This window comes from Anguilla rostrata, chromosome 1, assembly GCF_018555375.3.
Source record: "Anguilla rostrata isolate EN2019 chromosome 1, ASM1855537v3, whole genome shotgun sequence".
Classification (NCBI taxonomy): domain Eukaryota; kingdom Metazoa; phylum Chordata; class Actinopteri; order Anguilliformes; family Anguillidae; genus Anguilla; species Anguilla rostrata.
The window spans coordinates 74,589,246-74,613,527 of record NC_057933.1 but is presented as its reverse complement, the minus strand read 5'-3'; the positions used below and the strand labels follow the sequence as shown (position 1 = coordinate 74,613,527).

The window sequence follows — 24,282 nt, the reverse complement described above, 5'->3', positions numbered from 1 at the left end:
ATGTGTTTTAGTATTATTGCTGAAATGGTGCCCTGTCATAAAGCCCTGCAGAGATGGCCATGAGCTGTGCTATAGACGTGCAGATGGCCTCCGTCCTCTATACAGATGTGGCTCCTCATTCACACCACATCCTCGCTAACAAACAGCACGCACAAGTCCGAGTCTGGGGTCTGTACATCTGTTTTATTTAACACATCTCCAATCTCTTTACGGAGGGGGGGGGGGTCCTTAATGGTTCATCAGGAAACCCCCTCCGTTCCTTAGTTGTTGCCATGGTTACTGAGCGTCCCCGCTGCCCGTGACGACGTTCACCACGGTCTTCCCGCGGGCGTGGCCCTTCTCCAGCTTCAGGAAGGCCTGGGGTACCTGGGAGAAGGGGAACTGCTCCTCCAGGACGGGGCGCACCTGCGGGGGCGGTGAGAGGAAGTGAGGCGGCCGCACGGAGATACAGCAGACCAGCGGGGATCACCCTCACCCTTCTACAGCCACAGGGCATGCTGGGTCCTCCTCGTTACTCAGAACTTAATCGACCCGTTTAATGCAGACGATCACAAAATGAAATCACCGGCCCTCGCTTTCTGGTCTGAATCGGTCTCCGAATTTAAGGTCAGAGCCAAAACCCCGGCGGACCCTCCAAGGGCACAGAGTGAAAGTTCTGACTCTACCCTTTAAGCCGAAACATTTCGAATCTTACAAATATTCATGAACAGGCATAACCAAGGACAGTATCGGTGGTGGGACGGCATCTCTGTTCATGAATATTAAACTGGCAAGCAATCGCAGACTGGGGATCCCGCACCGGGGAACCAGCACAAAAACATAATCTAAAAAGCTATTCCTGCCCTCTACACACCTCACAATTATGTCTTTCGTGAAATTTAAAAAACATTTTATAGACTTAAAACCTGAATTGAGTGGCCCTAAACCCAGCATTATGCCAGCCGCTCAGACTGTAATATGGTGCGGGACCGAGAGAGGAGAGAGGGATCGCAGAAACGCTGAAACGCTCAGCCGTAGCTCTGCCGCGGGTCTGAGAATGAAGGACAGACAATCGCAAGAAACGTAAATTCTAAAGTAAGTAGCAACGCAGTGCGATGCTGAAAAAATCTCAGCTGGGGGGGGGTGACGGGAAGAGCTTCGCCTTCGGCATCGGAGCAGCCAATCAAAATCCAGCGTCCCCACGCTCCTCCTCTCGGCCCGCCGTCCAGCGGCGTGGACAAAAGGGAAGAACAGAAGATGGGAGGAGAGAGAGAGAAAGGCGGAAGAAGAAGAGATGAGGCAGGATGAACTGCAGTGCTCTGAATGGAGCGATGATGTCATTGTGGAACTCCTCTACTGAGCACACTCAGTGGTCTGTCAGCAGTGCTGATGGAGGCAGAAACGTTTCCTGCAGCCGGCCAGCCGGCCTGGGGAGGGGGGGCTGGGGCCAGTGGGGGGGGGGGGGGGGATCAGGAGATAAACAGACGGGATTTGGGAGAGATTACAGCAAAGGCTTTCACTGTCAGATTGCATCAACATCCAGTTAGCAGGAGGGCTGCAGCTTTGCATCTGTTTAGAGAGTATACACAGACACGCACATGCACACACACGCACACTCACACACACACACACACACACACACACACACACACACACAATCCACTTGAAAATGCAGTGAGCCTCCCTGCCACTGAAAGTTTAATGCTCTCCATTAGGGGGGGTGGATCACACAGGTGATCTTACCTGTCCTGCGTCAACCATTTCGCTGATGTCATCCAGAGTTGGTCCACTCGGAGCGAAGAACCCCCAGCGGTAGTGTACCCCTTTACAGAGGTGCTGAGAGTGAGAGAGGGGGGGGGAGAGAGAAAGAGACAGAGAGGAAGAGAGAGGGAGAGAAAGAGAGAGAGGGAGACAGAGAGAGACAGAAAGACAAGAATAAAGAGAGATGAGAGAGAGATGTATAGGTGAGTGTGTCACTCACTGACAGTCTTACACACTCTTGCACTTACAGGTGAGTCACACACATGCTGTTACCTGTACCTCCCCACACAGGTAGAACAGGTCTCCCCAAATGGCATCTGGGGGACCCTTAGGGGTCCTCAGTCAAATTAGTTTAAAACATTTTAAAAAAAGACGTGTGTTTATATTTCCATATTTCGTATGTTACAAAATGTAGACTGCTTGACACAGTCATGTAAAAGCTGGGCCTTGGTAATATTATGTTGAAAGCAATTTATTCTATACTGTATTTATTCCGTGCTATATAGATGTCCTAGTGTGGTCATGTACCAGTGTGTAAACACCAGTGGGTGTTAGATGACCCCCACGCGGGATCCTCACACAGGGGGTGTTCATTTTAAGGGGCCCCCGTGAGTTCGGCTAAGGGGCTTTTTTCTGGGCCGAGTCAGAAGGGGCGTGGCAGAAACCCCCGGTCACGTGACGTCAGCGCTGGCAGACGGGCGGCACGCGGCGGCTGTGGGCACTGGGGGGGGGGGGGGGGGGTTGCTGGGGTGAGGGGCGGGTTTCGGTACCAGTAGAGAAGGGGGCTTTGTTTCCCGTCAGCTGAAAACCACAGAGAAAAACAAAGAGAAATCGTCCTCCATCGCGTGCATCCTCCTGCAGGATGGGTTCACAGCTCACCCTGCATCTACACTGCAGGCGTTTAGCAGACGCTCTTATCCAGAGCGACTTACACAACTTTTACACAGCATTTACACTGCATCCATTTCTACAGCCGGATATATACTGAAGCAACGCAGGTTAAGTACCGCGCTCAAGGGTACAATGGCAGTGTCCTACCCGGGAATCGAACCTGCGACCTTTCGGTTACAAGCCCAGTTCCTTACCCATTCTACTACACTGCCGCCCAAGGTTTGCACCTCACTCCCCTCTGCCCTGGGGGGTTGGGAAGGGGACTGAAATCCAAAGAGCTCTCATACGTCAAGTGCAGTTCCCGGGCAGAGGGCTGTCGCCATGGCAACGTTGCGGTTCACGTGCCCGAAATGCACGCGCTCGTAATCCGAGTTTCCACCCCCCCACCCCCGCCCCTAAAACTCACACCCCCACCCACCCCCCCCTTCCAGGAGACAGGAACTCCCACACCTTTTTTTCCCTCAGAATCCCCCGGGGGAGAGCACGAGGGGGTGGGGGAGGTGTGGAGGGGGGGGGTTGGGGGCGCCATTGGCGAGAGAGCACTCACGACAAAAGGTAATCCCGATCGGCCAATCGGATTCATCCTGTAACCAAGCCTCAGGTCCTGCAGGCTGTGGCCGTAACCCCCACCCCCTTATCCTCTGAGCACACCCTGTCCTTTCAGAAACGGAGGGAGGGAGGGATGGAGGGAGAGAAGGAGAGAGGACGCCGGTCGGCCGAGGAGAGGTGTGAATCTCCACCGACACTCTAATCCGGCCCTGGAGGCCTTTCCCGCTGCGCCCCCCCCCCCGCCCCCCCCCACCTGACGGCGTTCTTCATCGCTTGTTTTCATTATTGTTTGTTTGTTTGTTTGTTTGCTGGACTGACTGAATGCTTATTGATTATAAACGGGCCCCTGTGCCGTCCCTGTGTGAGACCACACCTTGGCATCACGGGCACTCACACTCACACTCACACTCACACTCACACTCACACGGACGTTCTCCGGTGCCCTGGGCGGCTGTGTCGGCCCGGCGAGGCGAATGCCATTCAGTTTAGTGTAATAACTGGCTCACAGCTCGGTGCCATGTCCTCTGGGAGCCCCAGGAACAGAGGGAGGCGGGGCGGTGAAATCATATAATTAAATGTGTCATCACCAACCGCCCCCCCCCCCACACACACACACACTTACTCACAGCCCCCCAGGACTGAAGCTGGGCACTGTTTCCATAGATACAGTGCAGGAGTGAAATAAGACTGTGTGCTGCAGTACTGCTCAGGGACAGCAGGGGGCGGCAGTGCATGCTGTGGCTGGGCTGGGCTGGGCTGGGCTGGGCTGGGCTGAACTCGGGCGGGGGGGGGAGTTAAGGGGGGCAAGGGGGCAGTGTGTGTCATGGTGGTGGCTGGGCTGTACTCGGGGTTGGGGGGGGGGGGCGAGGAGTAGTGTGTGACTCATGGCACAGACACGCCTGTTGATCCTCGAACAATGACCCACTGCAGGATGACAGAGCTCTGCACATCAGCCAAAATACTGCTGCCTCAGCAACATACACACACACACTTACAGACTCACTCACACACATACACACACATGCTCACACAGGCACTCACACACTCATACTCAAACACACATTCACACGCACACACACACACACACACCTCGCACACAGACACACACACACACACACATGCTCACACACACACCTCACACACAGAGACACACACCTCACACACATGCGCACACACACACCTCACACAGAGACACACACCTCACACACACGCTCAAACACTCACAGAGTTTTCAGCAGATTATAATATAGATGCAGACACAGCATCCCAGGTCAGTCAGGTTGTAGGGCGTAGGGTACAGGGAGGGTGTAGGGCACAAGGTTGTAGGGTGTAGGGTACAGGGATGTTGTGCTGTAGGGTACAGGGTGTAGGGTTTAGGGTGTATGATACAGGGCAGTAGGCTGTAGGGTATAGGGTGTTTGGTACATGGCATAGGGTTTAGGGTGTAGAGTACAGGGTGTAGGGTTTAGGTTGTAGGGTACAGGGTAAATAGGGTGCAGTACCTTCAGTGTCTTTCTGGCGATGGTCACCCCATTCTGCATCATCCCGTCAGCCACGCCCAGACGGTCCGTGTTAAACAGGAAGGGGGTTACCAAGGTAACGTACTTGGCTCCAGCCCAGGGCTTCAAGAAGTCCAGGGCCCAGTTTTCCGTGACCCCGCCCACATTATCCAGGATCAAATCAAACCTGAGGACCAGAGAGAGACAGCCAGAGATAATCATCTCAGAGATAATTAGCGCCAGTGTGGTAAGAACCTGGGCTTGTAAGCTTAGAGATTGCTAGGTTCAAAACCACTTGGGGCAAAGCAGTATTCTGTATTATTTACTTCAATATTATGATATCACCCATAATTTAAAAAAAAAACTGTCCTTTAATGTAATTTAAACCTGAACATGACACGCACACACACACATACACGAACACACACAATACGCACATATATGCACGCACTCACATCCGCGTACGTGCACACACAGACACAGACACAGACACACACACACACACACACACACACACACGCTCACTTTTTGCCGTTAGTTTAGACTCACCGTTAAACTCACAGGCGAGTCACCATTTCCACACGTACCGTTTGGAAAGTCTTTTTTGCTGAACGCACAAACTCAACAGTTCTGGTGACAATAAGAACCAACACACCCTGACACATCAGAAATTGTTCTGATCGCTTAGATCTGGAGGCAGAAACCGAACTGTCATCAAACTGCCGAAACCCACGACTGCACCAGTTCCCTTTAAGCAGAGAGCGCTGTTAGCCTCCTAGCAAACACAGTCCTGCTGCGTCACACACATTTCTTAGCGCTTGTCTAACACCGCTTCCATCTTTGCCCAGCGCTTAAGCCGCTGTCCTAAGGGTGACACACAGCATCGCCACGGCGATGCTAAACACAAGCAGAGTTTCCATGGAAACAGCTCAGGTAAGTCCGCGAGCGAGGTTGGGTGGGGGGAGTGGGGGGGAGGTCGAGCTCCAAGTCAACATGCCGACAGCCCTGTTTGGACACCTCCGCGCTGCCATTTTCAGAGTTTCCGCAAGGAAAGACAAGGATTTCACCCTCAGGGCGATGGCGTCTCCAAGGGCAACTGCGCCAACAAACGGCAAGCTCCTCCCACTCCCTTTCTGACACAGATCCTTTAGCTCACGGTTGTCCAGCCTTATCCTAAAAGGGTCGCTGTGGGTGCAGGTCTTAGCCCAGCACTACGACACCTGATTCTACTTATCGATGTCTTGATTGAAGAACACAATTAGCTAATTAGATAAGGATAAGATTGGACACCCTGTCTGTACAGTGTAGTGACTGCGTGTATTAGACTGACAGTCTGTACATTGTAGTGACTGTGTGTAATAGACTGACAGACTGTACAGTGCAGTGACTGCGTGTATTAGACTGACAGTCTGTACATTGCAGTGACTGTGTTTAATAGACTGACAGTCTGTACATTGCAGTGACTGCGTGTATTAGACTGACAGTCTGTACATTGTAGTGACTGCGTGTAATAGACTGACAGTCTGTACATTGCAGTGACTGCGTGTATACATTGACAGTCTGTACATTGCAGTGACTGCGTGTATACATTGACAGTCTGTACATTGCAGTGACTGCGTGTAATAGACTGACAGTCTGTACATTGCAGTGACTGCGTGTATTAGACTGACAGTCTGTACATTGCAGTGACTGTGTGTAATAGACTGATGATCTCACTTTTCGAGAGACTTCAGCTGCTCTGGCACGTCCCCCGCCGTGTAGTCAACCACATGATCAGCCCCCAGCCCCCGCACCAGCCCCTCGGCATTCTGGGAGCAGGTCACGGTCACATGGGCACCCCAAGCTTTCAACATCTACAGAGAAACAGGAAGTGCTCACCATTGTTCAGGAATCATCCATATAAAAGGGTCCTGACACGACAATGATAAAGACAGCCATAATAATGATTAAAATTGCATTAGTTTTTAAAAAATATATTGTTAGTAACACTTGCTAGTTACCTGGATAGCAAAGGTTCCCACACCACCTGAGGCTCCAATTATCAGCATGCTGAAAAGAGAGAGGAATAGAGAGAGAGAAAGAGAGGAGGAGGAGGAGAGAGGGGGGGAGATATAGAGTGGGGGGGAGGGAGAGAGAGCAAGGGAGGGACAGAGAGAGAGAGTGGAGGGGGGAGAGTAAGAGTGGAGGATAGAGGGGGAGAGAGACCGAGAGAGAGTGGAGGAGAGAGGGTGGAGAGAAAGAGCGAAAGAGAGAGAGTCACAGAGAGAGAGACGAGGAACGAGAGGGAGATCCAATTATTCATCTGCGTTCATGTTTGAATGTATTGCTGTACACTGTGTGAATCTGGACTGGAATGAGAGGCCGGGTCACACCGTACACACCCCCACAGGAGGAAACTGAGCGCACGCACGCACGCACCCATACTGGGTCGAAAGGAAACCCCAAAACGCTCGGCAAACGTCGCCGCGCTCCGCGCACAGAACAGAGCTGTCGATCACGGACGGCTCGCGGGCAGGAATTTGACCTCCGAACCCACGGCCCTTTCTCTCCGCCCGTTCCTCTTTCGTTCCGTTTGCTCGACAGGCAAACGAGCAGGTGACTGAGGGGATAACCCACAGTGGCTGGGAGCAAACTTCCTTATCCGCATCCCACGGCGTGAGTCGTTTCCTTCCCACACATTCTGGGGCGTGTCCTCCTCCCCACTCCGCGCGCCCGCGGTGTTTTTAACTGCGTTAAACGCAAACGCAGTCAACAACCTCAGGGGTCCAGGTCCTCAAAACCTTGCGGTTTGGCACAACGAAAGGCAACGTTGTTTTTATTGTGACTTGGCGTAATCCCCTAAATTTGGGGGTTTTATTGCGCGGACGTGTGAAGTTGTTTTGGGAATTCTGTCCGTTGAAATGGGGTCAGAAGGTACAGAAATTAATGTTTTTAAGGGCTGAGAGTCTGTGGTCATTTTGGTAGGAAACTCTGAAAAGTGCCAAACTCTCCGTGCTGTACAGGTATGGGGCATGCCACCCCGCCAAGGCGTAACTTGGCAGGGTGGCATACTTGCCATCCCAATAAGAATAGGGTAATGTCTGCCTTTTTCATCCTCCCTCCCTTCCTCTCTCTCCCTCTCTCTCTCTCCCCCTCCCTCTCACTCTCTCTCCCTCCCTCCCTCTCCCTCCTCCTCTCTCTCCTTCCCTCTCCTCCTCCCCTCCCCTTCCTCTCTCCCTCCCTCTCTCTCCTCTCCCTCCCTCTCCTCTCTCCTCTTCAATCTCCCTCTACTTCTTCTCCCTCTCTCGGTCTCTCCATCTCTCCCTCCTCTTTTCCTCTCACTCTCTCTCTCCAATCTGTATAAGAATCTGACCCAGTGATGGTTCTATCCTTCTGTTCTGCCAGTCAGTATACAATCACCCCAATTTCTAACAGTCACAGTCCCCTCACAAACCCACCCCTTCTCCCAGGGGAGCTCCGTTGTTGCAACAAACTCTGTTTGGGAGGAGCTTACCGTTTGTTGGCGCAGTTGTCCTTGGAGACGCCGCCAGTGTTGACCAGGGCGGACCAGGCCGTGGAGCCAGAGCGGGGACGCGCCGGCGGTGACTCAGCGATTGGCTTGTGGACACCTGGGGGGGGAGGCAGGGTCAGATGTTTCACGAGAGGGGTATTTCAAGCAGGTGTAGCTCGCTAGATAACTTCTGAGTAAAACCCGGAACAGCTCTTTCTACCTCGGTCCATGTTCTAGATTTGGAAGGGTTCCAGGTTCTACTCAGCACAATTATCCAGCTAACTCAATAGTCCTACTTTGTAAAACACCCACCAGGAGCTTGGGGAGGGGGGGGGGTCGTTCCACAGACAAACACCTACCCCCACCCCCAATTAAAAATACAAACACACTGCAGGTTTATGTCGAGCAACTGTAACTGCTTGATGTTTGTTGGCTCTGCTCCATCAAAAGTACTCTTAATAAGCGCAAGCTGTTAAATTATTAAATGCACACGACACACTAGGCTGTCATATCACACATCTGTACTGTGGTCTCTCCTTAGTGCTGATCTCCAACCTGTTGTTGTGCCAGCTAGCCGATACTTCAACAGTAGGTAGTTCAAACTAGCTGGCTAGAAAACCAGTCGGCAATTATACTGTATACGGCTCGTTCTTTCCCCTCATCAGTTAGCTCTCAGGCTAAACAGTTTGCGCATTGGGGTACAATGGAAACCGACAAGGTAGTGAGCTGAATTTGTTGCTTTATTACAGTCAGCCTCGGAAGTTCTATAAGAATGTGCAGCTAGCCAGCGAATGTGGGGTTTACTTAAAGCCATTTTACAGGCCCAGTTAAACCACGGTGCCGTTCGCAGCTGGACGAAGCTCCGCTCGCACAAGGGGAAGCGCGCAGCGAAGACGCCGTACCTCGTTTGCGCTCAACACCACAAACTCCGCCAGGCCGCCCTGCTTCCACGGAGGAACAGCCGCCCACACCTGCCAGCGCAGGGAGGGAGGCAGGGAGGGATGGGGGGATAGGAAGAGAGAGAGAGAGAGAGAGAGAGAGAGGGAGGGAGAGAGAGAGAGGGAGAGAGAGAAGAGAGAGAGAGAGAAGAGAGAGAGAGAGAGAGAGAGGGGAAGAGAGGAGGGAGGAGAGAGAGGGGGGAGGGAGGAGAGAGAGAGAGAGAGAGAGAGAGAGAGAGAGATGCTTAATTAGCTGTGGAATCAAATAGACCTTTAACCAGAGCTGAGTAACAGTACCTGGTTTCAACAGTCCGTACAAATCCTAATTAATCCTAATTAAATCCCATTAGTGTAAGGTGATGCCATGGGGTGTCTGGGAGAATGCTGCTCTCCTCCATCCACATCACCTCCTCCTCCCCCTCCTCCCCCCGTCCCCCGTCCCCGTCTCCTCCCTCCCCTCCCCTCCCCTCCCCTCCCCTCCTCCTCCCCTCTCCCTCCCCTCCCCCTCTCCCCGAGTTCATACCTCATCTCCCGGTTTGAAATAAGCCACATCCAGCCCGCACTCCATGATCACCCCGGACACGTCGCGGCCGAGGACCAATGGGAACTCTCTTCCGGACTGATTGAGGTTCAGGGGGTCACGCCTCATTGCCAGTGTAGCGGCTCCATAGCCACCTGAACGGGTGAAAATGGGGGGGGGGGGGAGATACCTGGTTATTATGGAGGCAATAACAGAACCAATCAAAACTGGTCACCATGGAGGCAATAACAGGCAATAATCAGAACACTGGTCACAAGTATACACACACCAATTTATCCAAAGCCACCGATTTTACACCTACACTTCATCAATGTCATGAAAAAACCTTGAGTGTCCTTGCTTGAGTATGTGTTTATTTATTTATTTATTTATTATTTTTACCAGCATTGGAAGTTCAATTATAGCTCTATGTCATTGTTTCATAACTCAACAAACAAAGTTGGTTCATGAACGAGACGCAAACTAACCATTATGCTTTGTTGACAAATGACAAGGCGGCCGTATCTTTTTAATTTTTTGCTGTTCCCGAGAATTGAATTTCTGAATATAAGGGGCATTTTCGTGACACTGAAAATGTACATTCATCCATTCGTCATACGCTCTTAATCCAGGGCATCATGCGAAGTGTGTGCACATAACAAGTTTCAGAAAGAACATTGCCACACCTAGAAAGACAATCAAGTCACATCCAAACGTGAGCCAACTGTGTATACACAGCAATGATGACCCAGTATCGGGGGTGGTACTTTGTGTCACCTTGCATAACCTTACTTACATATTGGTGACCAATCAAAAAAAAAAAAAATTCCTTGATCAACTGTGTGCTAGCAGTGTTGCCAGATTGGGTGTATTCCCGCCCAATTGGGCTATTTTTAATGGTACTGTTTGTGGATAAATTGCTTTTGGGCGTCTAGTTGTCATATGGGCTATTTCTTGTTATACTGGGTGTTTTTTCTTCCTCTTCCATCCAATTATTCACATCCTCTGCCTATTCCACCAGTCTCATTGCACCTGAAGCCTGTTCATTAGTGGCTGCGTTTGTCTGGATCAAGACAGTGGCTATCTCTGAACTTTCAAGATTGAGCAGGTTTGAGGCTCTGTTTGAGCAGGATAACAGTTTTCAAATCTGACAATTTATTTTATTTAAATATCCTGGATATAAGTGCCAAAAGCGAGAGCAGGGTGTCTGACTGAACTGTGGAAAACTCCACAGGAACTCCCTCCCTCTCTCTCTCTTTCTCTAGTACACACACACACACACACAAACAATACTAAGAATAGACGGGCAATTACACAACCCTGACCTACCTCAATTTTTCAACTTGCAATTATGACAATTAAATATCTCAGGGCAAGACTTGACCTCACTTACACACACACACACCACACACACACACACACACACACAGACAGATGCCTATGGTGATTATTATCCACCCACACCATCAAAGACACATCTGCCTGATCCATAGTTTGTGTTAATGTATTCCAACAAGCACAAGTTTACCACCTGCTTAAACGGGACAATCTGTACCCAAATACAGCTGCTTTCTGTACACATCCACACACCAACTAAGAACCCACCCAGATCAGTGTTTATTTGACTTGTACATACTCATTATTTGAGGTTATTTGAGAACTCTCCGGGTACAAATGTCAAGCCCTTACTCATACTAACTTGTATGGCCAGTTCCAGTCAGTGTACTGTTCTATCATACTGGCCCATATCTATTCTGGAGTGCTGCACACGATCAAATTACAGTGGGCAGCAAGACCTATGTTAGCAGCTACTTCTGACTATAAAATGGGGGCCGGAAGAATGGGTGACAAACAATGGGCGATCTGTGCACATAATAGGGAATTGTCTCACAATGACACTATCCTTGGCTTTATGTTTGCAAACCAGACAAAAAAAAGTTATTTTTGGGACGTCATTTAGGTACGCTCTGTGAGCCTCTCTTGAGTATCAGGCCTATTACCTCACAAAAGAGGCTAATGTTTACCCCACTAACCCCCTGGTGTCTCAACTGCGATGAGTTTACATTACAGATGGCCACTTGATAAATGTTAGCTACTTACCTCTCATGCTGATGTCAATGGGGTTGAGACCTGCAGCATGGACTTTGACTATGACCTCGTTCGGGTAGTGGATGATGGGGAAACTTGCATTTTTTGTGAATCTAAGTACTTCGTTGCCACCGTACCCATCGATAACCCAGGCAGGCATGATTGTGCGGCGCTCTGTGGAGGTGCTCAGATTTCTGAATGATAAGCTACCATGTCCCGACTCTCCAGAAACCGATATATTAGGTCCCACCGGTTTACAGTGAGACGTACACAACCACCGACTACACGCCACTATTCTGATCCGTTGTAACGTTATCATTGTTGTTTGTACCTGATTATCCAAAATTCACGTAGGTAAGGGTAATATGCAGCAAGCTAACTATCTTACCTGCTGTTACTGTATCTTACTTATACGTGAAGCTTCCAAAACTTACAGTAGTTGCCAATAAGCAAGCACACTTACAGTCGCTACAATTTAATTTATAAAATAAATACGTAGCTAGGTCAATGTATGGGTTGCTTCAATTTACACATTGATATATGGCTAGCTCGCAGCCTAGTTACATAACTTACTCTTCCTTGAGGCACGACTTGCAGTTTGTAGCTAGCTAACTCGTTAGCTTTTGTATTTGCGACAATTCTCTGTTAATTATAATATTTCTAATTCAGCTACCTACACGTTATAACAGCCGGTCGTTATTAAACATACTGGTGCAATTCCTATCTTCTAGAATCATAACCTTTCTTAAAACAATTTGCAACTTGTTTCATTGACTGCCATGCCCAATATTTTGTTAGGTCGATATACTGACCTCCACTCTACCAATAAAAAAGTGGTATGTTCGGCGGTCAACCAATCATACAACGCAAGGTTCAGACGCCTAAAAATGAAACAAATATGGCAACCTCCTGTAGAAGCACAAAATGAAGGTTGTGTATTCATTAATAAGAAAAAAAATATTCAATGAATAAGAAATTATTGCTGCCATGTTGCGTCTCACCATAAGAGAAGTAAGTCTCATCGTTAAAATTCAAACTACAAATCGAAATTCCAAGCTCAGTTCGTTAACATGAATTTACCTGGTTTCCATGTTGTCTTAGCCCGTTAGCTTCCTAGCTTTCTGTTGGCTATCTTGGAGAATGCCCCAGCTATGTTTTGTCGTTAACGTTAGATTAAACTTTTAACTTGACAAACTGGTCACCAAAAGCAGTTAATCAGCTAACATTAGCTAGTATAGACTAGAGGACTCGTCATTCGTAGTTGACAGTGTTTGCGTAACATTTACACTTACATCTAACTAAAGAGACTAGTCTAGCTAACTACCAAACTTATTGTTTGTTACCCAAGTAAGATAACAGTAGTTAGTTGCATTAATTCTTAGGACCGAACACATGTAATGTGATAAGGTCCGTTTTGCTAACCGGTGTTGCGTAACTCAGTGGAGTTTAAACGGCTGTAGACTACATGCAACAATAGATTCAAAAGTGAAATCTGTTTTATACAGTGACTTCAGTTAATTCGTATACTTGAGTTAGCCATTGCCGTTCGAGATATAATGGGTCCGCCTCTGCAAAAAATAAACGGTCGATCCATATTCGAACGGTGTCCTGCATGTATAATTTGGTTGTCAATTCATATTAAATGATATTCCACCATATTACTCGTATTTACCCACCGGTTACGGGTATAAATCAGTATCAGTATGATGAAAATGTGAGCATGAAAGTATAGACTTCTATAAATGCCGTTGTGATTACGTAGGTCTCCCTGGCCTTTCGAGAAGGTCGAATCTTGCCCTCTGAGCTGTGTCAAAAATGCCTGGATCGCATCAAGAAAACGAGACACCTCAACGCCTATATCACGGTGACGGAGGAGCAGGCGGGGGCACAGGCCACGGCGGCCGATGAGCGCTTCCGCAGAGGTAAGAATAGGTTGAGAATAGATTGAGCTGGTTGTGCCAACGCCAGTCTACTTTTGAGGAATTCATTTTGTCGCCCACGCGCCTCACCAATATGGGCTTTCATTTAATTTAGCAGCCAGTGCGAAGCTTGTTTATTGCTTAGGGGTGCAGTTTATTCAGGTGTTGGCAGGGTTCAGGAGCCTGAACGACTGCTACAGGAGGTCATGTCACCTTTGGAAAAGTGATGAAATTTCTGATGACTTCTCGTTCCTGAGAACTGTAATCTTTAGCTCAGCAAGTTAGTATAACTCTTCTGTCGTGTTGCTGATGGTGACATGTGCAGACAGAGGCCCACAACACATCCAACTCTGTTTGGTGTTTTGACTCCTGGCCTGATCTGATGCTGTAGGTACACCTAAAGGGCCCTTGGATGGAATCCCCTTTGCCGTGAAGGACAACTTCTGCACAGAGAACACGGAGACGACCTGCGCCTCGAAGATGCTGAAAGGTAGCGTACTGCCGTTGCCACGGCAGCTCACGGAGACCGGGGAGATGATGATCCAGATCTCTGTGCTCTCATTGCATTATTCCTGATTGTAAATCGCACTTTGTTCTGAACTCTCCTGATTTTCAGGTTACAGGCCTCCTTTCAGCGCCACTGTAGTACAGAAGTTGTTGGACCAAGGCGCTGTCCTTCTGGGGAAAACTAACTTGGATGAATTTGCCATGGGGTAGGTTTCCGCCAGATCACGTGTGCAGGTTTACTATTTGTGTTCAATGTGGAATAGCTATTAAAATCACTATATCTATTGTATTTCCACTCCGAATTGATGTCTTTTCCAGTGTGGCTTTGTGGTGTGTGTGTGTGTGCGTATGTCTATGTCTGCGTGTTGGTGTGTGTGTATGTCTGTCTGTGTCTGTCTTGGTGTGAGTGTGGGCATATATTACATGGTTTGTTTGCGTGTGTTTAAGGGGAATCCCTCCTGTGACTGTGTGTTGCCTCTTCTGACGCATCTTTCTTCGCCTGCTCAGGTCGGGCAGTACTGACGGAGCTTTCGGCCCGGTCCGGAACCCCTGGAGCTACTCTACTCCGTACAGGGACCGGAGCGGGCTGGACCCGGATTCTGATTGGGCGATCACGGGGGGAAGTTCGGGCGGCAGCGCAGCCGCCGTGGCGTCACTGAGCAGCTTCCTGTGAGTGACGCCGGACCGCGTCTACGTCGGCGCACATTTAACGCGGGGCGGGCACCGGGCCCCAGAACCGCGTCTGTGTCGGCGCGCGCTTGCATACTATTGAGTACGCTTGTTAAGTACACTGGATGAGAAAGTTGTTTTAGTAGGTGACATTTTCTTCAAATGTCGTGTACTTAAAACAATCAGGATGATGCACACTTATTTCCCGGGTTTGGCCCGGTATATTCAGGAGCGTATAGGCACGGTTAAAAACATGCTACAACACCGTGGCCTATGTCTGGCTAATACGCCTGTGTCTCTGGTTCTGATTCTGGTTCTGGTTCTGCAGAGCTTTGGGTTCCGATACCGGCGGATCCACCCGGAATCCGGCAGCCCTGTGCGGGGTCGTGGGCCTGAAGCCGACCTATGGCCTGGTGTCCCGCCACGGCCTCATCCCATTGGTCAACTCGATGGACGTCCCGGGCATCATGACCAGGAGTGTCCATGACGCCGCCACTGTTCTGGGTACGAGGGAGAAATGCAGGCTTAACGTGCTTTTCTGACCTGTGTTTCAGTCAGCCTCAGCTGTGTTTCTGTTTGGGCTGGCCTGTGTTGCTGTGTCAGGGTGTCAGACTGCACTGAGTTGTGTTGCTGTGTTAGCCTGCTGTGTTGTCTCTGTGTTAGCCTGCTGTGTTGTCTCTGTGTTAGTCTTCTTTTGTGTTGTCTCTGTGTTAGTCTGTTGTGTTGTCTCTGTGTTAGCCTGTTGTGTCATCTGTGTTAGCCTGTTGTGACATCTCTGTGTTAGCCTGTTGTGACATCTCTGTGTTAGCCTGTTGTGTCATCTGTGTGAGCCTGTTGTGTTGTCTCTGTGTGAGCCTGTTGTGTTGTCTCTGTGTGAGCCTGTTGTGTTGTCTCTGTGTTAGCCGGTTGTGTTGTCTCTGCATTAGCCGGTTGTGTTGTCTCTGTGTTAGCCGGTTGTGTCGTCTCTGTGTGAGCCTGTTGTGTCGTCTCTGTGTTAGCCTGTTGTGTTGTCTCTGTGTGAGCCTGTTGTGTCGTCTCTGTGTGAGCCTGTTGTGTTGTCTCTGTGTGAGCCTGTTGTGTCCTCTCTGTGTTAGCCTGTTGTGTCGTCTCTGTGTTAGCCTGTTGTGTTGTCTTTGTGTTAGCCTGTTGTGTCGTTTCTATGTTAGCCTGTTGTGTTGTCTCTGTGTGAGCCTGTTGTGTTGTCTCTGTGTTAGCCTGTTGTGTCGTTTCTATGTTAGCCTGTTGTGTTGTCTCTGTGTTAGCCTGTTGTGTTGTCTTTGTGTTAGCCTGTTGTGTCGTTTCTATGTTAGCCTGTTGTGTTGTCTTTGTGTTAGCCTGTTGTGTCGTTTCTATGTTAGCCTGTTGTGTCGTCTCTGTGTTAGCCTGTTGTGTTGTCTTTGTGTTAGCCTGTTGTGTCGTTTCTATGTTAGCCTGTTGTGTTGTCTCTGTGTGAGCCTGTTGTGTTGTCTCTGTGTTAGCCTGTTGTGTCGTTTCTATGTTAGCCTGTTGTGTTGTCTCTGTGTGAGCCTGTTGTGTTGTCTCTGTGTGAGCCTGTTGTGTCCTCTCTGTGTTAGCCTGTTGTGTCGTCTCTGTGTTAGCCTGTTGTGTTGTCTTTGTGTTAGCCTGTTGTGTCGTTTCTATGTTAGCCTGTTGTGTTGTCTCTGTGTTAGCCTGTTGTGTTGTCTCTGTGTGAGCCTGTTGTGTTGTCTCTGTGTGAGCCTGTTGTGTTGTCTCTGTGTGAGCCTGTTGTGTTGTCTCTGTGTGAGCCTGTTGTGTTGTCTCTGTGTTAGCCTGTTGTGTCGTCTCTGTGTTAGCCTGTTGTGTTGTCTCTGTGTGAGCCTGCTCTGGTCACTAGGTGTCTGTGTCATGCTGAGCCGTATCACTGTGTCAGCTTGGGTTGCGTTTCTGTCAGGAAACCCTCCAGGAGGCTGGTGGGGGTGGGGGGGTCGGGTGATTAGTCAGCGCGTGACTCAGACACCCCCCCCCCCCCCCCCCCCCCGTTTCCTTTCCGCAGAGAGCTGAAACTGCCATTGTGGTGTGGTGCAGCCGCGCTTTTAGCTAGCGTGGCAAACTGTCCAAACAGGTCTGCAGGTTTTAACATCCAGAGTTTGCTTTCCTGGGTCAAGTGAGACCCGGTGTTTGACCAGTGAAACTGCTCAGGCGCTTACGGGCACTTGGTGCCGCTGAGCTAAAGCTAGCACAGAACGTGACTCGTGTGCGAGAAGGAGAAAGCTTACGGGGCGGGAATTGCGCTTGTGACTCGGACCGCTGACCAATCCTAGAATCTGAATGTTTCGTCCAATCGGAGACGGTCACAAGATTTAGACTTAATAGCCCTTCACATTTATTGTGACGTTGCAATGAAGCTAAACGAATAAAATACAGTGAATGGGAATAATGCTTTTAATTTAACATCTTTTGCTTGGAAGTTAATTAGCATTTACCACTGTTTTTATTGACCCATTCCATTAACTGGGATAACATCGATATAATGGTAGCAGGCTTCTTGGCTTAAAAAGTAACATTGTTAATCTGACTAGGTAGCTAGTCGGTTGGAAACTAGTAAAAGAAGCTAGTAAACCGCCAAGGAACTGTGTATAATTTTCTTATTAGTTTGGGAAGCAGGTGCGCCTGACAGGGCGATTGTGAAATGCGTAAATGTTGACCCCTGACCATCGTACTCGAGACTCTCAGTTATTAGGCCAGGGTGTCTGTGGTCTGGCGGAGAAGCAGAACTGGTATGTGTCAGCCTGCCTCTGTACCTCAGCTGCAGTTTCCCTTCCTCAGCGAACTGGGCTTCCGGTGCAGCAGGGGGCACTGTGGGGCAGCCCGGCACCCTGTCGCGCCTCCTCCCCTCACCCTCTCTGTCTGCTCCTACAGGTGTGCTGCAGGGCCAAGATGCCAAAGACTCCACCACCATCCGCCCCCCCATGGAGAACTTCCACCTGCCAGATGACATTGATGTGAGCAAACTGCGCATCGGGATACCGAAGGTGAGGCGACCCACACTCACACACCTGTAGTACAGGCACACCTGGTGTATATCACACACCTGTAGTACAGGTACAGCTGGTGTATCATACACCTGTAGTACAGGCACACCTGGTGTATATCACATACCTGTGGTACAGGTACAGCTGGTGTATCATACACCTGTAGTACAGGTACAGCTGGTGTATCTCACTCACCTGTGGTACAGGTACAGCTGGTGTATCTCACTCTCCTGTGGTACAGGTACAGCTGGTGTATCATACACCTGTGGTACAGGTACAGCTGGTGTATCATACACCTGTAGTACAGGCACACCTGGTGTATATCACATACCTGTGGTACAGGTACAGCTGGTGTATCTCACTCACCTGTGGTACAGGTACAGCTGGTGTATCATACACCTGTAGTACAGGCACACCTGGTGTATATCACATACCTGTGGTACAGGTACAGCTTGTGTATCATACACCTGTGGTACAGGTACAGCTGGTGTATCATACACTTGTAGTAGAGGTACAGCTGGTGAATCTCACTCACCTGTGGTACAGGTACAGCTGGTGTATCATACACCTGTGGTACAGGTACAGCTGGTGTATCACACACCTATAGTGCAGGTACAGCTGGTGTATCTTTCATACCTGTAGTACCAAAACCCACAGTTTGTGTGGTTTTCCATGACCAAGCACTGGGGTCTGCCGCAGAGGAGACAAACACAGTACATTGTGAATTGCTGGGAAGTACAAAATGGCTCCCAAATAAATGTACCTTTGAACTACGTGTGTACTCTGGGCATTGCACAGGGAAGTACATCATACAAAGAGACCCATTCTGTTTATTATTCAACCGCATGTGTGTGAACAGCTGTCTGTCCCTATAGGTACACAATGCGGATGGTAACATGATCAACACACAAAGCGCATTGTTTAAAAAAAGAAGAAGAAAAAAAACGAAAACACTGCAGGTCATCTCCAGTTGCGGCGTTGCGTAACGGTTTCGGGTTTTTTTTCCCGGTTCCCGTCAGGAGTACCACGCCCCGGGGCTGTCCCAGGAGATCCTGTCCCAGTGGAGCCGCGTGGCGGACATCCTGGAGCGGGCGGGGGCTCGGGTGGAGGCCGTGTCCCTCCCCCACACCCAGCACTCCATCGTCTGCTACCACGTCCTCTGCGCCGCCGAGGTGGCCTCCAACATGGCGCGCTTCGACGGGCTTCAGTACGGTAACGGGCCCTGCGTTTCCATATTCATATTCCATATTTCATATCCATATTTCATATTCATATTCATATTTCATATTCATATTTCATATTCATATTTCATATTCCACAGTTCATAGTCATATTCCACAGTTCATATTCAATATTTCATATTCAATATTTCATATTCGTATTTCATATTCATATGTCGTATTCATATTTCGTATTCATATCGCATATTCCATATTTCATATTCATATTCCATATTCATATTTCATATTTCCCTATTCCTATTCCCTATTGTGCAGAGTGATCCCAGAGTGAGTCTCACAGACCTCTTTGGGAGGTAAAATAATTTTAGAGTTTAATCAGGCTATCGCACTCTCATTGGACAGGAAGGTGTGAACTACCGTAAAATAATAAATCGTAAAAAGAGGTCGCATTTCATGAGACACAAGGGCGGTCATGCAGGAAGCGTGTGCCCAGACAAAAGATCACGGCTCCCTTTCATACAGTACCGTAAACAACTGGGTCACTTCGCATAGAGGGAAGGTCAGAGATTACAGAGACACTTCTGAAACTTCTCAAAGCAATCTCAGGTCTCCAATGGCAACTATAATGCATGTGTCTGTAACTAAACCAGGTATAACGTATTTAGCTTTTTAAAGCCATTAAGCTTTATCATTAATCATAAGTAATCACTTTTTTGTCTAATTAATTTAATGTAATTAATGGTTAACAATTCATCAGTTAACATTATTTGTGATTTGTTCTACACTTTTCCGCTTCACCGTTGTTCCTGGAGATCTACCGTCCTGTAGGTTTTCACCCCAACCCTAATTCGGCGCACCTGATAATTAGCAGGTCCACAAGATCTCTAGCTGTTGAATGAGGTGTGTTTTTTTTTTTTAGGGCTGGAGAAAACCTACAGGAGTACTTGAAGTATTTGTAAGAGTTGTGTTTCGTAGATAAAATATTCAACCCCCCCCAAAAAAAAAGTGTCTCTCTCACCTAGTGAGTGCAGGAAGGTGTACTCATTTGCAAGCTTTAGTTCCTCTTCCCTCTTTTTTTCAGTTCTTCTTTCCGGGAGGTGTATTCAAACAGCTTTCCCTTGGGAGGGATGGGGAGGGATGGGGGGGGGGGTGGACAGGGTGTCATTTTTCTACTTTTACCACAATGCTTTGCCCCAGGGATTTTCCTACTTTTTGGTGGGCGTTTGACAGTCTGTGACGGTGCAGTTTTAAATCCAAACTGCAGCCAACCACCATGTTACATGTAATACAGGCATAGCACAACAGCCGTGTGCAATAAACAGCGCAGTGTTGGGGCGTGTCTAGGGCAAACAACTAAAAAAAGCACCTTTTCTGGCTGCGTTAAAAGATGAGCCCTTTCTGTATGTCACAGGTCCTGAGGCTGCACCTTGGTGGCAGCGCTGATACGACTGCTAGTCTATCTCTGGCTCTCAGTGCTGTTTGCTCTCCATGTTAAATGCGCTTTTGTAATTCGCTTTACCTGAAAGAATCTGATTGAATTACAAAATTTTTAAATTGTAATTGTTGAAGGTGAATCTGAGTCTTAATAATGTCAGTTCAGACCAAGGTGAGGGGCTTGTTCCTTTTCACTGGTCGATTTAGAATTTTAATAGAAATTAAATTTATTCATTTTAAAATTCCAGTGACGTCTTATGGTTGGTAATCTGGGTTCAGAAGAACTTCAGAGAAGACCATTTGCAGCAAAAAACCAAAGAGTCAGAGACGGTTTCCTCAAGACTTGGTTGTTTCCAAAGTAAACTTGCGGCTGTGGTTAAGCTGACCGTGACATTGTTCTTTTGTGATGAGCATTTCTGAAAAATAGCACGGATGTGTCATGCTTTAGGTCCTGAGATCGGAGCCTAACTGTATTACCCTCATTTCTCACAGTCTGAAAATGTGTGAACACATTTTACCAGACAGACATACACAGTCCTACAGCGCAGAATCTCAATATCTTTGCCCTCAGTACTGTCTCTTTGCCCTGTTACACTCTGTTACCCCAGTACTGTCTCTTTGCCCTGTTACACTCTGTTACCCCAGTACTGTCTCTTTGCCCTGTTACACTCTGTTACCCCAGTACTGTCTCTTTGCCCTGTTACACTCTGTTACCCCAGTACTGTCTCTTTGCCCTGTTACACTCTGTTACCCCAGCACTGTCTCTTTGCCCTGTTACACTCTGTTACCCCAGTACTGTCTCCTGTTGTTCTCACTATTGAAACTGAATCATGTTATTTCTGCCCGTGTTTGTATTAATGCATTTGGTTTAGACTGCTGTGCATCTTAGATTGTTTGTCCTGAAGCATTTCTGGGGCATTGCAAGATGCTGTTGAAGTAAACTGTGTTGTTATCCTCATGGTGACTCTTACTGTCTGATGTATTGTTATTATTGTTAGTATTGCGGACGTTTTTGTTCATATTAGCTGTGCTGCTTTTTGTTGTTATTGCTGACGTTATTGTGTCCCTCCAGGCCACCGTAGTGCAGAGGACAGCTCCACGGATGCCCTGTACGCTGCCACGCGGCACGACGGCTTCAACGACGTGGTGCGCGGACGAATCCTGCCCGGAAACTACTTCCTGCTGAAGCGGTGAGGGCGAGCGGAGACTTCCTCTGACGCCGCCGTGGCTGCCCTGCTCATGTAGGAACGGTGCGCTGAAGACACTCGCACTCGGAGAACTGAGCAGTCAGAATTCATCAAGAGATCTAATCTGATCCTTCTCAGAATGACTGTCAATGACAGGACTGCGTGTTAGGTCAGACTCTCGTTCTGCTGCGTTCAGAGGAAATCTGTACTTCTCTGTGTGTGAGTGTGTGTGCATGTGCGTGTGCGTGTGCGTGTGCGTGTGCGTGTGCGTGTGTGTGTGTGACTGTGAGAGACAATGTGTGTGTGCCTGTGTATATGAGTGCATGCGTGCGTGCATGCATGCATGTGTGTGTGCGAGAGCACGTGTGTGTGTGTGTGTGACTGTGAGAGAGACCATGTGTCTGTGTTTGTGTGTGCGTGTGTGTGACTGTGAGAGAGACCATGTGTCTGTGTCTGTGTGTGTGTGTGCGTGTGTGTGTGTGTGTCTGTGAGAGAGACCGTGTGTGTGTGTGTGTGTACGGTGGGTTTTCAGTGCAGTGAACATCCTGCTGTGTGAGGTGATCTGACCCTGTGTCCCCCGCTGGCTCCTCCCCTTGCAGGAGCTACCAGCGCTACTTTCTGAAGGCCCAGCAGGTCCGCCGTCTGATAGCACAGGACTTCGCCCAGGTCTTCGGCGCCGGAGTGGACCTGCTGCTCACGCCCACCACTCTGAGCCACGCCCCCGGCCACGCCCACTTCATCCAGGAGGACAACCGCACCCGCAGCGCGCAGGAGGATGTGTTCACTCAGCCTGTCAACATGGCAGGTACACACACACACACACATACACACACACTACACACACACACACACACACACACACACACACACACACTACATACACACACACACACACACACACACTACATAAAATATATGAAATGCATGGTAAATGCAATGTGAAGATGATGAAGTCACTCTAGTTGAAGGCAGGGTTAAAGTTGTGGTTGAAGTATTGGCAGAATTGAGAAGTAGACGGTGACGCACAGCACGAGTTTAGAAGTTGGGGAAATGAGGGTAATTGCAGAATTGAGTAGAGGATGATGCACAGTACAAGTTTAGAAATTTTTAAAAGTTCAAAATCCTCTTTCTCTGTCTCTCTCACGCACTCAATATCTTTGTTTGTCTGTTCCCTCTCTTCATTCTGTCTGTCTCATCCTCTCTCTCCCTCCCTCTATCTTTCTCTCTTTTTTTAATTAAAAAATTTGAAACATTCTCTCTCCCCCTCACACCCTCCCCATTTCTCTCTCTATCCCCCTCTTTCGCTCTCTCCCCCCTCTCCCGCTCTCCCCCTCTTTCTCTCTCTCTTCCCCCCTCTTTCTCTCACTCCACCTCCTCTCCACCCCTCCCTCTCTCTCCCCCCCCCCCAGGTCTTCCTGCGCTCTCTCTGCCCACCGCGCTCTCCCAGAGCGCTCTTCCCATCGGCCTGCAGCTCATTGGCGCCGCCCTGCAGGACAGGAAGCTGCTGGCCGTCGCCGGGTGGCTGGAGCGTCAGGTGGCCTTCCCTCGGATACAGTTGCCGTGGGATACGGAGGAGGAGGAGGATGGTGGCGGCCTGGTGGAGAGGGGGCAGAGAGTGTTGTGACGGGGGGGGTGGGCATTTTGTGCTGGGGAAAGAGAGGTGACCAGAGCCGTTTGTGGCCTCAGGAACCCCGTTATTGGCAGAACTACTGTACGCTGTCAATCGCTGACTCGTGGCAACCGGGCAGAAACCATATTTTACCCTCTGCAGCAGATCAAGTCTGTGATTGGCAGCGGGCGGTAGCCCCGCCCACTTTCCTGTCGCAAGCGCTTGTGTTTTCTCAGAAAGCCCAGGAATCCTGCTCCTGGGAAGCGGAGCCGCCCGATTTCACCGTACGCAGGTTTCGTTCCGCGAACGCGTAAATGCGGGAGCCCTAACGTGGGCGGCGATGGGCGTCGCCTTTCGCTGTTTTGTGTAAATCAATGGCGCCGTGGCGACGGCTGAAGTGCGAGCGGAAGAAAGCGGCACATTCGCACGCTTCCTGCCACAAGCCACCCACAGTCCATCCCCCCTCCCCCTCCCCCAAAAAAATACTGGTATCGTGACAACCACCACCAAACCAGATCCTCAACTTCAAAGAAGCCCCACGACGTCATCATATGTTCTGCTTGAGGTTTCAAAAGAAACATAAATGTAGCGTGACTGTGGAATAAACTGCTCTTTTCAGTATGATTTGCATTTATGTTTAAAAGCCCGTAAAATGCAATAAAATTGCTTAAAGGAAAAAAAGGATTGTTTTTTTCTCCCCCATGTCTAGAAGTCTTTAGTGGTGACATATTAGCTCAGGTTATGGATCAATGAACTGGTGGATTATAAACAAAGATTTGTTGATCTGAGATGGCGATGGAGTAAATGTTGGGGAACGCTCTGGTTGTTTTTGGGGTTCACTTTCTTCTGCTGAGGTTTTCCGTTTAGTTTCACCTGTTCTGAAGCTCTGCAGTTCTTCACTCTCCCTGCGGGGGCGCTGTTGGATCCGGCTTCACTCTTCCATTGCATTGCTTACTTGCTCATCAGTGGCCCTTTATCTGAGTGATTTTTATGATCCTTACATAAAATCTAGTTCAGGTTAAGCAGCCTGTTTCTAACAGAAGTCCAAACTGGAATCTCTGAGTTATG

General features: G+C 49.0%; 2 protein-coding genes across 3 annotated transcripts; one reads left to right on the top strand and one right to left on the bottom strand.

Moving 5' to 3' along the window:
- Positions 1-162: 162 nt before the first annotated feature.
- On the bottom strand, positions 163-12,587 carry rtn4ip1 (reticulon 4 interacting protein 1). Of its 2 annotated transcripts, none has more exons than XM_064301022.1 (9): positions 11,728-12,587; positions 9,631-9,782; positions 9,042-9,140; positions 8,173-8,264; positions 6,680-6,728; positions 6,396-6,532; positions 4,683-4,866; positions 1,723-1,815; positions 163-405 (listed from the first exon to the last, which is right to left on the bottom strand). In XM_064301022.1, exons 1-9 carry the CDS (start codon positions 12,032-12,034, stop codon positions 277-279), a joined length of 1,242 nt encoding a protein of 413 aa, XP_064157092.1. In that variant the 5' UTR covers positions 12,035-12,587; the 3' UTR covers positions 163-276. The 2 variants fall into 2 exon arrangements, with proteins under 2 accessions (XP_064157092.1, XP_064157081.1); XM_064301011.1 differs by having other exon boundaries at positions 8,173-8,287; positions 9,065-9,140.
- On the top strand, positions 12,576-23,895 carry qrsl1 (glutaminyl-tRNA amidotransferase subunit QRSL1). Its single transcript, XM_064300994.1, has 11 exons — positions 12,576-12,726; positions 13,478-13,637; positions 14,026-14,124; positions 14,251-14,347; positions 14,649-14,810; positions 15,139-15,314; positions 17,691-17,803; positions 18,823-19,015; positions 21,491-21,608; positions 22,205-22,410; positions 23,015-23,895. Exons 1-11 carry the CDS (start codon positions 12,703-12,705, stop codon positions 23,227-23,229), a joined length of 1,563 nt encoding a protein of 520 aa, XP_064157064.1. The 5' UTR covers positions 12,576-12,702; the 3' UTR covers positions 23,230-23,895.
- The last annotated feature ends 387 nt before the right edge of the window (positions 23,896-24,282 follow it).